This window comes from Geotrypetes seraphini, chromosome 17 (assembly GCF_902459505.1).
Source record: "Geotrypetes seraphini chromosome 17, aGeoSer1.1, whole genome shotgun sequence".
In the NCBI taxonomy this organism is placed as follows: domain Eukaryota; kingdom Metazoa; phylum Chordata; class Amphibia; order Gymnophiona; family Dermophiidae; genus Geotrypetes; species Geotrypetes seraphini.
The window spans coordinates 6,959,691-6,976,047 of NC_047100.1; the positions used below are offsets into that span (position 1 = coordinate 6,959,691).

The 16,357-nt window shown below is 42.4% G+C and overlaps 1 protein-coding gene across 1 annotated transcript in view; it reads right to left on the reverse strand.

Moving 5' to 3' along the window:
* QARS1 (glutaminyl-tRNA synthetase 1) overlaps positions 1 to 13,234 on the reverse strand; it is a 36,152-nt gene extending 22,918 nt beyond the window's left edge. The window contains exons 1-9 of the mRNA XM_033926209.1: positions 13,036 to 13,234; positions 12,058 to 12,205; positions 10,251 to 10,360; positions 8,845 to 8,920; positions 6,455 to 6,519; positions 4,967 to 5,020; positions 3,266 to 3,320; positions 2,183 to 2,254; positions 405 to 490 (exon numbers count right to left, since the gene is read on the reverse strand). Of these exons, the coding sequence (XP_033782100.1) occupies positions 405 to 490; positions 2,183 to 2,254; positions 3,266 to 3,320; positions 4,967 to 5,020; positions 6,455 to 6,519; positions 8,845 to 8,920; positions 10,251 to 10,360; positions 12,058 to 12,205; positions 13,036 to 13,149 (780 nt within the window). The 5' untranslated portion in view covers positions 13,150 to 13,234. The remainder of the gene's footprint in view (positions 1 to 404; positions 491 to 2,182; positions 2,255 to 3,265; positions 3,321 to 4,966; positions 5,021 to 6,454; positions 6,520 to 8,844; positions 8,921 to 10,250; positions 10,361 to 12,057; positions 12,206 to 13,035) is intronic.
* Between the last annotated feature and the right edge of the window lie 3,123 nt (positions 13,235 to 16,357).

Sequence of the window (16,357 nt, forward strand, 5' to 3'; positions counted from 1 at the left end):
AATGTAATGTAATTTATTTCTTATATACCGCTACATCCGTTAGGTTCTAAGCGGTTTACAGAAAATATACATTAAGATTAGAAATAAGAAAGGTACTTGAAAAATTCCCTTACTGTCCCGAAGGCTCACAATCTAACTAAAGTACCTGGAGGGTAATAGAGAAGTGAAAAGTAGAGTTAGAGGAAAAATAAAAATAAAATAAACATTTTAACAAGACAGCATTGATCTAAATACTTTGGAAGGTAGAAGAGAGAGGAGAGAAAGGAATAGAAGCAGAAGGGGGAGCCGTTAAGTGACTTGCCTGGGGTCACAAAGAGCTGCAGTGGGAATTGAACCCAGTTCTTCCACTCTACTCAAGTCTGCATGAACCCTCTTTCCCAAGACTAGAAACAAGCTGACCAAACCTGTCCACCTGTGATCTCCAGGTGTTTCTTCATCAAGTTCATGGTATTTGGCGTCACAATATATCCTTCGGTCTTGTAATTTTCACCTAAGAAAATTAGGGGTGGAGGACAGAAGTGTTTTAATATGATCTATTGAGACAAGGACCCCCAGGCAGTCCAAGGTCCTTACGAAACTCAATGGGAGAAGAGTCAAAGTTTTGAAAGAAGTTGACAGAGGACTTCAAATCAAATTTGTAAGAATTATACAATTAACTTACTATAAGACAGCATTTCAGCTTGTACATTCATTTATTCAGCTGCAACAAATTCTCTGCCATGACACTCACACCACCAGCCCCCTACTTCTAAGTTTTTTCAGTGGCGTCCCATCAAGTGGCACTCGTGTAAATTGGCTTCACTCATGATACACGACACAAATTTGCATACAATAGAGGCAATACATGCAAATTTCTCTCATGCATATTCATTTTGGGTAGAGAGAGAAAAAAAAAAAGCAGACCAATGTAATAAACACTTAAATATTTTTGCAATAAATTACATACACTTTCTAAAAGCGAAACATGGCCTTATCAGGCTTTTAGAAAATGTTATATATTTTTAAAATATTTTTGCAATAAATTATATACAAGTTTATTACATTGGTCTGCTTTGTTATTTTCTGGACTGGATATCACAGATCGTTTGCTTATCTGTTTTTTTTGGGGGGGAGGGGGAATTCATTTTGGGAATCCTGAAAACCCGACTGGCTGGATGTGTTGCAAGGATAACACACACAACCCACCACCACGTATCTCTATTCTGTACCTTACCCTCCCCTCAGTGGTCATTGCATCAGACAGGCTACCTTCCATTTCAACAACTGTAGTGTGCATTCCTTCCCCCCCCCCACCTGTCACATTTCAACCGTGTACATCCAGATACCCAATTTCTGTTCTCTTTTTCAATGTTCGTTCCTCAGGTCTTTACTAGTCTGTTGCATTTAGGAAGTTCACACTTTTATGATTACTACCATGAAATACCCTAAATAGGGTGACATGTAAAAACTTAGAATACAATTCCTTTAAAATAGCCTTAGCTCCTCTTTTACTAAGGTGCACTAAGCTTTTTTAACGCGCGATATTAGTGCGCGCTAATTACGAGCTAAATGATAAACGCGTGCATGTTATCCTATGTACGCGTTAGCGGTTAGCGCACGTGTTGATTTAGCGTGCGCTAAAACGCACGCTAAAACGCTTAGCGCACCTTAATAAAAGAAGGCCTTAGAGAGCAGAAGCCAACTATAATACCTGCAGATGAACGTAAGAAAAGTGGCCGCGATAGAAAAATAAGTGAAACAGGGAAGAATTTCAAAGTTGTAGATTCAAGAAACAGATCCACTAAGGAATAAAAGTAGCAGACTGCAAACACTGTGCACTTTTAACCCAGCATTCATGCTCTTAAATTTTTAAAATAAATTACCAGGACATCTTGGTTTTCAGCTCAGCGTGAGAAAAAGGCTGCTTGATAACCCCAGGCATTGAAAGGGGCAACAAGCTCACACTTACAGAATGCGGTACGCTTTTATATTCATGACACTGCCATTGAAAAAAAACCTCAACTGGCTCAATGACAAAGGAAGTGCAGAGAAACATAACTCGTACATCTCTGGCATCGTGTCCCACCAAAATATCATATGCATCAAGAAGGAGACTCTCAAGAGACTGCAAGCCTGTAAAGAAGAAACAATGCATCCACGGAAGCATACCCCCCCCCCAAAATGCACCAAGTTGCAGACTCACCAGGTTTGTGAAATTTAAGAGCTTCCCCTCTCAGCTGATCCATAAGAGATAAGGATTCTAGTTTCATGTCACCTGCAAAGAGAGGAAAAGCAACAATGGGTAACACTGCCCTTCCATACTAAGGAAAACAGCATACACCACTTCCTTCACTCATTCTGAGCAACAAAAATACTGGAAGCAAATGTAAGAATGCTGAATGCATGAGCCAACACCTCAAAAACAGAAACAAATTAAAAAAACTCGCACTCCCCTTTCCATTTTTAAAAAATAAGATTGCAACAATGAAAATTTTACAAGCTTTATGCTAAGAAGTTATATAGTATGTTTAATCGCAATGGACCAATTTAGCACTAGGTGAGAACCGCCCAGGCGGAAACAGGAAGCTGTGTCAGAGGGGAAGCTTTGGGCTGAGCAACGCTTGCAATTCCCGTATATTTGGATTCCAAAGCAGTGTTCGGATTCCGGGGCAAAATTTTATTTTAAAATAGTTTGGATTGCAAGTTGTTCGCGTTCTGGGGCGCTCTGATTCCAAGGTACCACTGTATTTTCTAATAAGACACAAAACAAAATTTAAAAACTAGACCCACTCCCAAAAACCTAAACCTGCACACAGCAACACCTGTCAGGATTCAATGGGATTAGAGAAGAGTGGATATAGTTCCTCTTCACAAAAAAAGTGGTCACAGAGATGGAAGTAGGAAACTACAAGCCGGTAAGCCTCACTTCGGTTATTGGAAAAATAATGAGCGGATAGTGAAATTCCTAGAATCAAATGGGTTACAAGATCTGAGACAACATGGCTTTACTAGAGGGTAAATTGTGCCAGACGAATCCGATTTTATTCTTTGACTGGGTGACCAGAGAAATAGATCAAGTGCGCTAAATATAATTGACTTAGATTTCAGCAAAGCCTTTGACACGGTTCCTCATAGGAGGCTCTTGAACAAACTCAACTGGCATTAGATGACTTTTAAACTAGTTACAGCAGGTTTTGACAAGATGGAATTCTAGGTAGCTGAGCTTCTCCCCCTCTGAAAAATTGGACATATTATACAAAGAGCAAGAAACTGGGAGGATTCTTACCATTTTCCGCCACATTTTCCTTTTTATCGACAGCTGCAGGTTTCTGCTTCACAGTCTAAGGGAGACAATAAAATGAATGAGTGTGCAAAGTTACACTTGCTATCAATAAAACCCACAGAGCTCAATTACAACAGGAAGAACAAGTTTCCAACTTCATCTGCAAAGAGATACACTTCTCCCTCAATATTCACGGGGTTTAGGGGCAGAGCCGGCCTGCGAATATTAAAAAAACGCAAATAATATTTGGGCCGGTTCTGACCCATCCCCCGCCTTCCCATAGAATCCTGGACCTTACCTTAAGCCCTCTGAGACTCCTCGGAACCGTGAAATCTCAGGAGGTACAGTTTGTGATACACTGCATGCGTGAAGGCCCTGAGCTGCCAGTGTGTGCGCGCACACGCTGTAACAGGAGAGGCGCTCACAAGGAGGAGAGGTGCTGACGCCAGCTGACTGCCTACAGAACGTGCCTCTTACACAGTTTGTGATACACTGATCTATATACAAGAAACCAAACTGACAGATGGATCTACGGTCTCAATTCCAGGTTCCAACCTTCACATACAAAAGTGTCTTATCTTTGCAGTGGAGTGATCAGAAGTGTGATCATGTATCTTCATACAGAGGAATGATGTGATTCTCGGTTTTGTTTTATATTTCTTGCCAAACACTGGATTTGCTTTTTTTTTTGACCACTGCTCCTGCACAGTGCTCTGGTACAATTCTTAATAAGGAGACTGGCATCATGTGCAAGTAGGACTGTTTTTCCCCACATGCATTGCTTTGCAATTGGACAAATTAAGTTTCATTTACCATTTAGACACCTATTTTACAAGTTGTTTTTTTTGCAATTCAGTGGTGTGCTTATGTTTGAAATGGTTCCGTTTCAGATTAATGAATAAAAGGAACATTCCGGAAAGATCAGCACTGGAATCAGTATCTTTTTCCTCACAGTTTTACCCTCCTTGTCCAATCCATCATCCTCTCCAGATTGGACTATTGCAACTCTATCTACTTAAGCCTAACTAAGAAAAACCTCCACAGACTCCAACGGATTCAGAATGCCACGGCCAAGCTCATCTTCGCTAAAAGTAAATTTGACCATGTCTCCCCGCTCCTGGCCAAGCTCCACTGGCTTCCGATAATCGCCAGGGTCCACTATAAATGCGCCTGTTTAACTTTCAAAATCCTATATGGTATCCTCCCTCCCTTTATCCCTCTTTCTTGGAATTCCTCAAATCCTAATACCACCAGATTCTCCCACAAATTAAAACTATCCTTCCCCTCACTAAAAGGCATTTCCCACACAGGAAAGCTAGGGACCTCCCTCCAGTTCAAAATCACTGAGCTCTGGAACAACCTTACTTCCCCTCTTCGGAACTTGAGCTCTCTCCAAGTTTTCCGCAAACATCTGAAAACCTGGCTTTTCTCAAAAAATGTAAGTCTCCCTCCAACTTAGGAATCAAGGAAACTCTTATATCTTGGCATCCCAAGTCCTCTAAATTTTCTTCACACTTCTTCCTCTAACCCTCTGTTGTTGTTCCTTCCTATTTCTCCTACTGTAAACCACGTGGAGATAATGCGGTATACAAACCTAAGGATTAGATTAGATTAGTTTCAGACTGTTAAGAAATCAATCCACATCTATCTTATGATCACTCTTTTCTACTGTGAATAGTAAGTATTATTGTTCAAACATAATACCTTTGGCTTCTTTTCCAGGTCTACCTCTGTCTTTGGGCCCAGTAAGTGCAACACCTGAAGGGAAAAACAAAACAACTTTTAAGACTCATGGCTGTATGTCAAAGCAGCTCCCGATTGGTAAGGCCCGACTTTAGTACTGAAGAGGAGGTCAGAGCATACCGCGAGTGATTTCCTTCACTCGCCGGTGCTCCGGCTGCCCTCTCCTGTCTCCCCTGCTAAAAACCGTATTCGCGGTTTTTCAACATCGGGGAGTACTGCATTTATATTTACATTAGAGGCTCTGGCAGAGACCCATTTACAAAGTATGTATTCTTCCCAATTAATATTTCCAAATTAATAAAGTGTCTTTGCTTATTTGTAAATGGGTCTCTACCAGAGCCTTTAATTCAGTAGCATAATTAAATGAAATTACTACTTCTGAAGTTTATAGGGATGGGCGGGGACGGATTTGATTCCAGTGGGGTCGGTCGGGGATGGGTTTGATTTCCAGCGAGGACAGGCTCGATTTCTGCCCCTGTGCAACTCTCTTCTGCAGACCCAAAAACCATGTGCCACCCAGGATATTAATTTTAAAAGAACAGGATCTTTCCTGGCCACTGTACTCCAAGTTTCTCTTTATCATCATTACACCTTTTCTTCAAGTCAATGGCCATGCTACATTTTAAATGCCTACATATGAGCAGTTACAGGCAGAATATCAAATGACTGAATCCAATTTGATACTTGCCTCAACAATTCCTTAATAAAAAAGGCACAAAGGTTACCCTGAAGAAGTTGAGTTTTACTACAGAACAGTCCATTTAACAGACATTACTTACATCTGCAACAAAGGTCGTCATTAACTTCATTTATAACACCTTAAATGACTTCATACACTGTTCACTAGAGACAATCACAGCCCGACCATAGCAATCTTGACATCTTTGGCAGAACATTGCAGAGGTCCCTCGTTGCTTTCTGCAGCCTACATTGTCCATCTGCTCCAACGGTTCTTCATGCAGATACCAGCTAGGCTTGACACTGCTCAGCTTCCAAGATCAGACAAGCTCAGACTCTCCTAAAGCAGTATTTGGGGAGCTCACTGGAGCACAAATACCTAAAAGCTAACTCCTAAAACTGAACAGATATTTTTACCTTTTAATAAAGAATAGGTGTTTTATAAGCTTCCAATTTTTCCCTCCAGCTAGGGTATGTGAAAAATAGCAATGTTTTACAATTACATTTAGATAATAGCAATGGAGGGATTTAACAATGGAAATATTACACCATGAATCAAATGACTAGTCGCAACTGCAATTTGAAAAAATAAAAACAACCCAAGTTTGAATCTGTCAAACCTCCAACGGATGCAAATATAATCCAACATTCACACTGTGAATATCCTAACTTGATTGGCTATGGGTTCAACAAGCACATTTTGGATCTAGCCTGTTCTACATGGATTCCTTAGATATACAACTCAAAAAGGGTCAATATTCACTCACCTACCTGCATGTCAACTTCATTCTTGAGAATCTTTCCATCTGCCCACTTCAATTTGCTTCTTGCCTCTCCTATTCAAATCAGCAATGCCAAACAGTTAAGCCTCCTTTTTAACATTAACAGAATTTTAAAATAAATAGGAAGAAAAAAAATTAAATTAAACCAGCAATGATAATCCATGAGAAGATGCATTACGGGAAGGGAGGGGCTGGTAACCAAAAATAAACAGAAGGTTATTCAAAGACTTCATCTTTAACCAATATCTGGACTATCTCACTGTAGCCCTTCCATCCAGAAAGTAACATAACAGAAGTCAGAGAAATTATGTGCAACATTATTCAAAGTTACAATATACTTGCAAGCCAATCTTAACTGAAATCTTGCCCTAAAGTTGGGGCTTCCAACAAACAAACGTTTTCCTTCTCTCATGTCCAGAAAGACATAGAAATATTTAATATCCCCCCAAAAGTTACATTAAATTATTTTGGAGCTTTAATATTTCATTTAGTACAAACATGAATGAAACCAATAAAGTGGTTTTCAAACTTGTTCTGGGGGACCAACAGCCAATTGGGTTTTCAGGAATCCTTAATAAATATGCATGAGTGATTTGCATGCCTACTACACTTCCCCCTCCCCATTCGCGGTTCCTGCACTCACGGTTTCATATAATCGCAATTTTTTTCTGGGGAGGGGGAAAATAAAAAAATCAGTCTTAATGTAAAAAAAAATCCATCTTTTTTTCCTCCCTGCCTTACCTGGTGATCTAGAGGGCTTTTGGGGCAGGAGCGATCTTCCTACGCTCCTGCCCCGTGCAGATCGCCATGAGGAAATGGCTGCTGGGAGTTCCCGTAGTCTCTCGAGACTACGTCGGGAACTCCCTACATCCATTTCCTGATAGCGATCTGCACAGGGCAGGAGTGTAGGAAGATCGCTCCTGCCCCGAAAGCCCTCTAGACCACCAGGTAAGGCCGGGAACGCGGCAGGGAGGTGGGGGTGGGTCAGAGCCGGATAATCACGGTTTTTAGGCATTCGCGGTCCAGCTCTGCCCGTATCCCCCGCGAATGACGAGGGAGAAGTGTATTGTAGGAAAATGTCTTTCATGCATATTCATTAGGGATATCCGCTTTCCCTTCCCTCCGAAACCTCAGACACCGAGTGCCCCGGCCCCCTGGCCTTCCAATCTCCCCAATGCCTCCCACAGGGATTAGTGTGCTGCGGCATCGGTGTTTGCAAAACACCGATATAGATGTTTTTATTTAGGCCCCTCCCCTACGGGACGAGTCTTAGGCACCTGAGCCAATACCTTAGGCCCCTTCTAGTGTATCTAGGTAGCAAAAGATGACAGAAAAAGACCCTCTGACCCATACAGTCTGCCCAGTTATTCTTCCCACACTAATGAAATTCCAGCTGTGGCCACCAAACATGACTGATGGAACATCTGCGAGATTTCTCTTTAGCCAGAGCGTCTTTGGATAGCACAAAAACACATTGATACTGGGTTGCAAGGAAAACTGCTTTCTTCTAAACCAATGGTTCCCAACCCTGTTCTGGAGGACCACCTGCCAGCCAGATTTTCAGAATAGCCCTGGGGGCAGATTTGCATGCCTGTCACCTCCATTTTATGCAAATCTCTTATCATGTGTGTGGCGCAGTGGTTAAAGCTACAGCCTCAGCACCCTGGGGTTGTGGGTTCAAACCCACGCTGCTCCTTGTGACCCTCAGCAAGTCACTTAATTCCCCCATTGCCCAGGTATATTAGATAGAAACATAGAATATGATGACAGAAAAGGGCTATAGCCCATCAAGTCTGCCCACTCCAATGACCCACCCCCCTGACTTTACTCCCTTAGAGATCCCACGTGAATGTCCCATTTTCTCTTAAAATCTGACACGCTGCTGGCCTCAATCACCTGCAGAGGTAGACTGTTCCAGTGATCGACCACCCTTTCTGTGAAGAAGTATTTCCTGGAATCACCACGAAATTTCCCTCCCCTGATTTTCAGCGGATGCCCTCTGGTGGTCGAAGGATCTATAGGACAGAAGATATCATCTTCCACCTCGATACGGCCCGTAACATATTTGAACATCTCAATCATGTCCCCCCTCTCTCTTCGTTCCTCTAGTGAGTACAGCTGCAATTTATTTAGCCTTTCTTCATAAGTGAGATCCCTGAACCCCGAGACCATCCTGGTGGCCATTCGCTGAACCGATTGTGATAGATAGATTAGATAGATTGTGATAGATTGTGAGCCCGCTGGGACAGACAGGGAAAAATGTCTGAATAAATTCATGTAAACCGTTCTGAGCTCTCCTGAGAGAACGGTATAGAAAATTGAATAAATAAATAAAAATAAATTTGCTGCTTGTTCATTGGAATATGAAGTACTGCTCACCCATTAGCATTCCCATATTGAAGCGATAACGTTCCATTAGAAGCTGGGCTCTGTATTTTTGTATAGCTGCCTCCACCTACAAAGGAAAAAGAAAAGAGATTTAAAACAAATCAGATGTGCTATAAGAAACACATTCAGCTCATGCACAGTGACAATTCTTATAAATTAATATTGACTAGTAAGGAATTTCTCAAGGAAGCTGAAGGACAAACAAAGTATTGCATGCCTCAATAATATATCCCTTAAGACTGGTTGAAACTTAACTTCTTAATGGGTTTGATCTAAAGCTTCCATCACTGGCAAATGGCAAAAGGCAACTCATTTAGGGTCAGTAATACTTTTCAACTCGTTATAATTTCATAAGATTCCATCATACGATTCTAACAATTTGAAACGTATAAAACAATTTATAACTCAAGAGCCTTCGGAGGCGACACTCCAAAGGGCATGAAGTCCTAAAACTTAAAGAGTTTTCTGCCGCTGTGCTAAACATAGTCATACTGCAAGTATAACCGAAACTTTAACTAGGCTGCCTGGACGGAAGTTGTATTTTGTGACTTAGGCCATGTAAAAACAGGTCTAAGTGGCAAAAAGGTATCCAAAGTGACCAGATAAGCGCAGAAGACACAAAAAACAGCCCCCACACACTGCCCCAGTGATCACTAACCCCCCCCCCAAACACCATAAAAATCAGAATAAAAACGTACATACCTGCCTCCAGAACATCAGCGCCTGGCATAGCAAAGCCTAGTAAAGCACTATAGAGGTGGCTTAAGTAGTCTGGGAGGTGGGCTAGTGAACCATAGAGAGGAGGAGCCAAGTCCATAAGCCACTCTAACCATTGCATTCATAGTGAACATGTGCACCCCCCAAACCCTACTGTACTGCCATATAGGTGGCACCTGCAGCCATAAGGACTATTGGGGTTGTAGACAGGTGTGTCTAGTATGTTTTGGGGTGTTTTGGGGGGAGTTATGGTGAGATGTTTATGTGGCACCCTTTTTGTGAAGTTTGCAGCAGTGCCCTGTAAGGTGCCCCACTACTGTGTTGCCATGTCTGGGTGTCCAATCCATCACGCTGGCCCCTCCCACAAGTGCTTGTTCTAGGCGTTTTTGACTTGGACAAATTTTTGGACAAGAATGAGTATAAAGATAGATGACTTAGCGATGTATCCAACCAAATGGCTGGTCGTCCAACTAGATGATTTTCAAAAAAAAAATTATTTTGGACATATTTTTCGGGAATGGACATTTTATTTAGCCGACTTTGGGCAACTAGCGACTTAGGCTTTTCTTTTGACTATGCCCCTCCACGACTCAACATTGTGCTGTAACGAGTAAGAACACACCGATAGGTTCTCAGTCAGTCAATTTATCCACTCTAATGGTAGACAAAAATTTACTCACTGCTTCTTCTATCTCCTCTGGTGTCACAGAGACACCAACACCACATTCATTCTCAAACTCCACAGTGTTGATTGGATCCACAGGGTGACTCTTCACATAATCCAGTGCAGCTGGAAAAAAAGAAATACATTTATTCAGAGGATAAAACCTACAAGCAGAAAGAAATAAAAATATATATGTGAAAACAAAACAAATTTTTTCAAATGTGAGACACATTGCTTGCCCATTTCATGCTGGGAACACCCAATATTTTTTTAAATGACAATTACTCTACCTTACTTACACCTTGCTGCTATCCCTAAATATAGGTTCAGAGTGGGTGTACAATTTAAGAGAAGTGACAACAATGCAGAAACTACAACGGATTAAAAACATAGCAGACTTCCATTACAAATAAATTATCAAAACAAGTTGTCACAACAAAAATTTAGAAAACAAGACTTCATGAATTTATGATAAGGGGGAATAAGATAGACAAGATCTTATATCTATTAGTAACTCATTCCATAAATTAGCTCCTTGAAATCTAAAAGATTTTTGATAATAAAAAAAACTTTTCAACATAATAACCCTAAAAGATGGATAGCATAACAAACAATATGTATGCATTCTTTGTCTTTTTGAACTATTCAATAAATGCAATCAATATTGGTTGGACAGAAGCCTTCCAAAACCTTAAAAACAAAAACATATTTTAAAATAAACCTGTGCCTTTACTGGCAACCAATGCAGTTTAAACAGCAACATCACATGATCAAATCTAGCCTTGCAAGATATTAGCCTAGCTGCTGCTGTCTTTATGAATCAACTGCATCTTGTGCAATTGCTTTTGACTAATTCTCATATATAGAGAATTACAATATCATCTAATTGTGAAAAAAATAAATAAATAAATAAACAATTGCATCAGCATTTCAAAATGATCAAGGGGAAAATAATGAAGGAGGAAAAACAAAGTAGACAAAAGATACAGCACATGGGTTGGACCTTGGACAGACCGCCAATAAGTGACATAACCCAGGCCAAGGTCCCAAAATGAAAGAGCTGTAGCTATGAAGCTACAGTATGCACAGCTCATTCATTTTAAAATTTAACAACAACAAAAAAAAAAGGGTAGAGTCATAGGCCTAGCTTTGAAAATAACTATACCTCCCTGGGGTTTATTTTGTGTGTATGCAGGGAGGAAGCAGTTACTAACACTGGGACAGTTTGTCACCGTCCCCCTCCAAAATTCAGCTGCCTATGTTTTTACCTCATCTAGGAAGGTAATTAGATTGTCTTTCAGACATGAGTATAGAAGAGAACCTAAATTGTATAATGGATGAACAGGGGAAAAAGTATCTATTAAATGTTGGAAATGTTCTTTGATGCCAGCAAGGATGGATGAATCTGTTGTGGTAACAGTAAGATGCTTAAGCAACTGGGCACATGATGGAAGGACGTTGCAGATGACAGGAGTCTGATCAGCAGACAAGACTCGTGTTGTCACATCAAAGGCTGAAGTTCATTGAAATCCAAAAGCAGCTTCTTCAGTATTTTTAATCATTGAATTCAGTTGCCAATTGTGTAAAGATGCGTTAAGTTTTTAACGTACAGATAAGTCAAGTTTTTAGAGAATGACACAGGGGTAAAGTGTATCCCTGTCCCTGCGGTTAACCATGGGTACCCATCCCCATCCCCACCCCCACCCTGTTTTCTACCCAGTACCTATGTTGCATTATAACAAACTCTCCAACCTGGAACTCCTAGAATTAGTACATCATTTTCAGGAGGTTAGCAAGTCTAAATTCAGAAGCAGTTTCCATACCATTGAGCTGCAAGTCAGTGGTGATCTTTTTCCCAGCAATATATCCCACCAGAAAACCCAGCCGCTTGTGGTCCTTGAGACGAGAAGCCACATTATACAAGAGAGTGCCAGTCACTTTGTCAACCGCTGAACCTTGTACTCCCTGAGCCTAAAGCCAAATGGTGAGGAAGGGAGCAGACGTTAGTAAGATCCATATTTGTCCCAAAACCCTAATCAGTCCAATCCTACAGTATGTTCCCAGAACTAGGGATCAGGAGTTGCCTGATTTTCTACTGCAGAATCTAGGAGGGGGGATTAGAAAGTTAATCAAGTCTGGGAGATGAGCGTGGGTCCTGTTTTACAGTCCTTAAATCTACTACTACCATCATTTATTATTGCTATAGCGTTGAAAAGACATACGCAGCGCTGTACATTTTAACATACAATACAGTCCCTGCTCAGAAGAGCTTACAATATAATTTAGACAGGACATTTCAGGGTTGAAGAGATTATGGTAGAGGAAATTTTACAGCAGGTATAAGTATTTGACAGCAGTGAGTAGGAAATAAGAGTTGAAAGCAGTTTTAAAAAAAAAGTGGGCTTTTAGCTTGGATTTGAATACTGCCAGGGATGGAGCAGGCAGCCTGTTCCAGGCATATGGTGCCCGAGGCCGGTACAATCGTGGGACAAGCGTTGCTGCAGGTTTATCTGCCTGGACCTGATGTGCCAGTTCAGGATGATCCGGGAAAGCGGCCCGTGTTTTACCATATCGCCAACCTACAATTCCCAGCATGCAAGGCGGGCCTGAAGCGTCTGCTCCGGAGGCGCTAGGCCAGCGCGAGCTTTGCCAGCACGCGTTGCGCTGAAAGCCAGGCTCGAAGAAGGTCGGTTCTTGCACACTGCACGCGCCCTACAATTCCCAGCATACACTGCGCTGCGGTTGCACAGAAAGCAAGTTATTTGGGCATCGCAGCCGCCGCTCCCGCCTCCCGGCCTTGCCTGTAGCACGGCGTCCCGCAGCAGCGCGCTCAGCGCCTCGTTCTTCAGCGTCTCCCGGGCCTTCTGCTCGCTCAGCCCGATGGCCGTGAAGAGAGACACCGACTCGGCAGCCATGGCGGACCCGGCCGAAAAGGAAAGAGGAAATGCGGCTCGCGCTGGGAACACCAATGGCGACGGGCGGGGGCGGAGGTAGGTGACGTCAACCGTTAGGATGGGACGAGGGAGCCCTGGTGGGCGGGAAAACGAGGGCTTTAATGGGACGTTTCTCGCACGTGCTTCGTTGGGCGGAGGGAGGGAGGTTCCCTGTTAACACCCTGAGCTTGGCTGCTGCTGCTGCTGCTGCTTTTCAGGTCAGCCTGAGCTTCCAAATCCTGAGGCATTGTGAGGGGAATTCTGCAGAATTCATGTTTCTTTTCAGGCACCTTGAAAATCGGTTTGAAACGTCGTTTTTCACTTAGCTTAGGATTTTCAAGATGCCTAAAAAACATTAATTCTGTAACAGCAGCACTAGAGCAGTGGTTCCCAACCCTGTCCTGGAGGAACACCAGGCCAATCGGGTTTTCAGGCTAGCCCTAATGAATATGCATGAAGCAAATTTGCATGCCTATCACTTCCATCATATGCAAATCTCTCTCATGCATATTCATTAGGGCTAGCCTGAAAACCCGATTGGCCTGGTGTTCCTCCAGGACAGGGTTGGGAATCACTGCACTAGAGAATGACACAGGGGACAAAATTGTCCCTTATCCCTGCCCCGTTCCTGCAAGCTCTGTCCTCATCTGCACAAGCCTCGAACGCTTTAAAATCATGTGTTCGAGGCTTGTGCGGTTAAGGCTGAGCTTACAGGAATGGGGCACGGATAGCGACAGCGACAAAACTCACGGGGATGGGACAGAGAAATTGAGTTCCTGTGGGGACAAATTTGTCCCCGTGTCATGTTCTACTAAGCACCATGAGTCTAACTGTAGGCCATTAGAGGTTATAAATGTTAGTATTACTCGCCTGCCACCCTCTGACCCACTCATGCCCACATCCCACTTGAAATTGTGTGCACTGGAATTTGAATGTGTAATTTATAGGATTGGCAACAATTAACAGTTATGAGGTGATAAGGCCATTTCTCATTATTGTTATGCATGTAACTGACTGTATTCTGTACCGCATGGGCACACTAGTCAGAAATTTGGACCCACAGCTTTTTAGAATGAAGGGGGTCTCTGTCTGGCAGATTATGTCAGCTCAGGTAGGGGAAGTGACAGGGGGACAGGGTGAAGCCTCAGAGGGCAGGGCAACATTTTGTGCCCACTCCCACTTTGTGCTCAGGCCACTGCCCCAAGATCTGACGTCTGGCTATGTGGCTGATGAAAAGTGTGATCTACAGATAACCTTCCCCCCCCCTCTAGTGGAAGCCCAAAAGAGGAAACCGTGATACTTCTGCCCCCCCCCAAAAAAAAATACATTACATAGTAGGTGTACATTCATCACTGCCTTCTCCAAGTTTATGAAATTTAAATGTTTCCCATCCTTTTCATTCTACTGCATTTTCTCTGAGACGCTATCGCGCCAGTATTAATTTTTTTTATTCCTAACAATTTAATTGTATATTTCCTCCTTTATGTACATTGGATAATCTAACAGATGCCTGGAATGTGCTCCCGAGAGAGGTGGTGGAGAGGAAAATGGTGACAGAGTTCAAAGAAGCGTGGGATGAATACAAAGGATCTAGAATCAGAAAATAATCGTAAATATTGAAGGACTAAGGCCAGTACTGAGCTGACTTGCAAGGTATGTGTCTGTATATTGCCTTTTGGTTGAGGATGGGCTGGGGAGGGCTTCAATGGTTGGGAGGGTGTAGATGGGCTGGAGTGAACTTTGACCGACACTTCAGCAGTTGGAACCCAAGCTCAGTACCGGGGTAAAGCTTTGGATTCTTGCCCAGAAATAGCTAAGAAGAAGAAAAAAAAAATTAAATTGAATTGAATCAGTTTGGGCAGACTGGATGGACCATTCGGGTCTTTATCTGCCGTCATTTACTATGTTACTTTAGAATAAGTCCATAATTGACTACTGTTTCACAGTATTTCTGGTTTTACAATCGGCCAATTCTGTCTGTCTCCTGAAGCAGGCAGTTCACACTGCTGAAACTTGGAGCCTTATTGGGACTCTATGTTATTACGCTTCTCTAATAAAAAACTGCCTTGGTTGGATTGGATATAGTACTTGCCTTTCTTATGAACTGGTTGTTTTCGTAAGGCAAATTACACTTCATCTTGTTTGGTGTTGCCATCCTTTTGTGAAATCCACTCATGCAAGTGAGCTGCCCATCATCTCAAGTACAGTGTTCCCCCAGTCATTCGCTGTTCGCAGTCTCGGTCATTCCCAGATTTTCTGACTGCAAATGACCTGGCAGGAGAGGGCAGCTGGAGCGCCGACAAGTGATGGAAATCACTCGCAGTATGCTCCTACTATATCTTCCTGTACTAAAGTCAGGCCTCACCCATCAGCATCTGTGTGTCAAACAAGTTTCTGATGGGTGAGGCCCGACTTTAGTGCAGGAAGAGGCGGTCGGAGCATACCGCAAGTGATTTCCTTCACTCGCTAGCGCTCCGGCTGCCCTCTCCTATCTTCCCCACTAAAAACCGTATTTGTGGTTTTTCCGCATTTGCGGGGGTTCCTAGAACAGAACCCCTGCAAATATTGGGGGAGTACTGTATATCAATAATTAACAAGTAGCCAAGAACATGGTAGTACTTTCTGGTAACAAGGGTTATGTCATTTCTAGCTAAAAATTCTTGAAATCCATAAAGAATGTAGACCATGATCATATGAAACTGAGTGTATTCCCTTCATATGCGATGTTGCATTTCTGTGCTGTGGAATATGACTGGGAAGTGTTTTGGTGGAAAATTTAAGACATCCCATTATTTAAATGGGCTTCATCTTCTTGAGAGAGAAGCTTCAGCTGCGTAGATAAGTTTATTATTATACGAGAGAGAAGAGCAACATAAATTCTGGGGGATGACTCTTGCACAGCCTCAAACACTTTAAAATCATAAGCGTTCGAGGTTTGTGTGGTTAAGGCAGAGCTTACAGGAATGGGACAGGGACAAAACTCACAGAAATGGGACAGGGAAATTGAGTTCCTGTGGGGACAAATTTGTACCCGTGTCATTCTCTACACCGACCAAGAAGTAAATTATTACAGTAATCAAAAAGAGGGATTACTGTACTTTGAACAACCATATGAAAATTTGTAGCTAATAAATGTTCTTTTAGACACCTAACTATTTTAAGTTTACAAAAAACTACCCCGTTTTTTGGG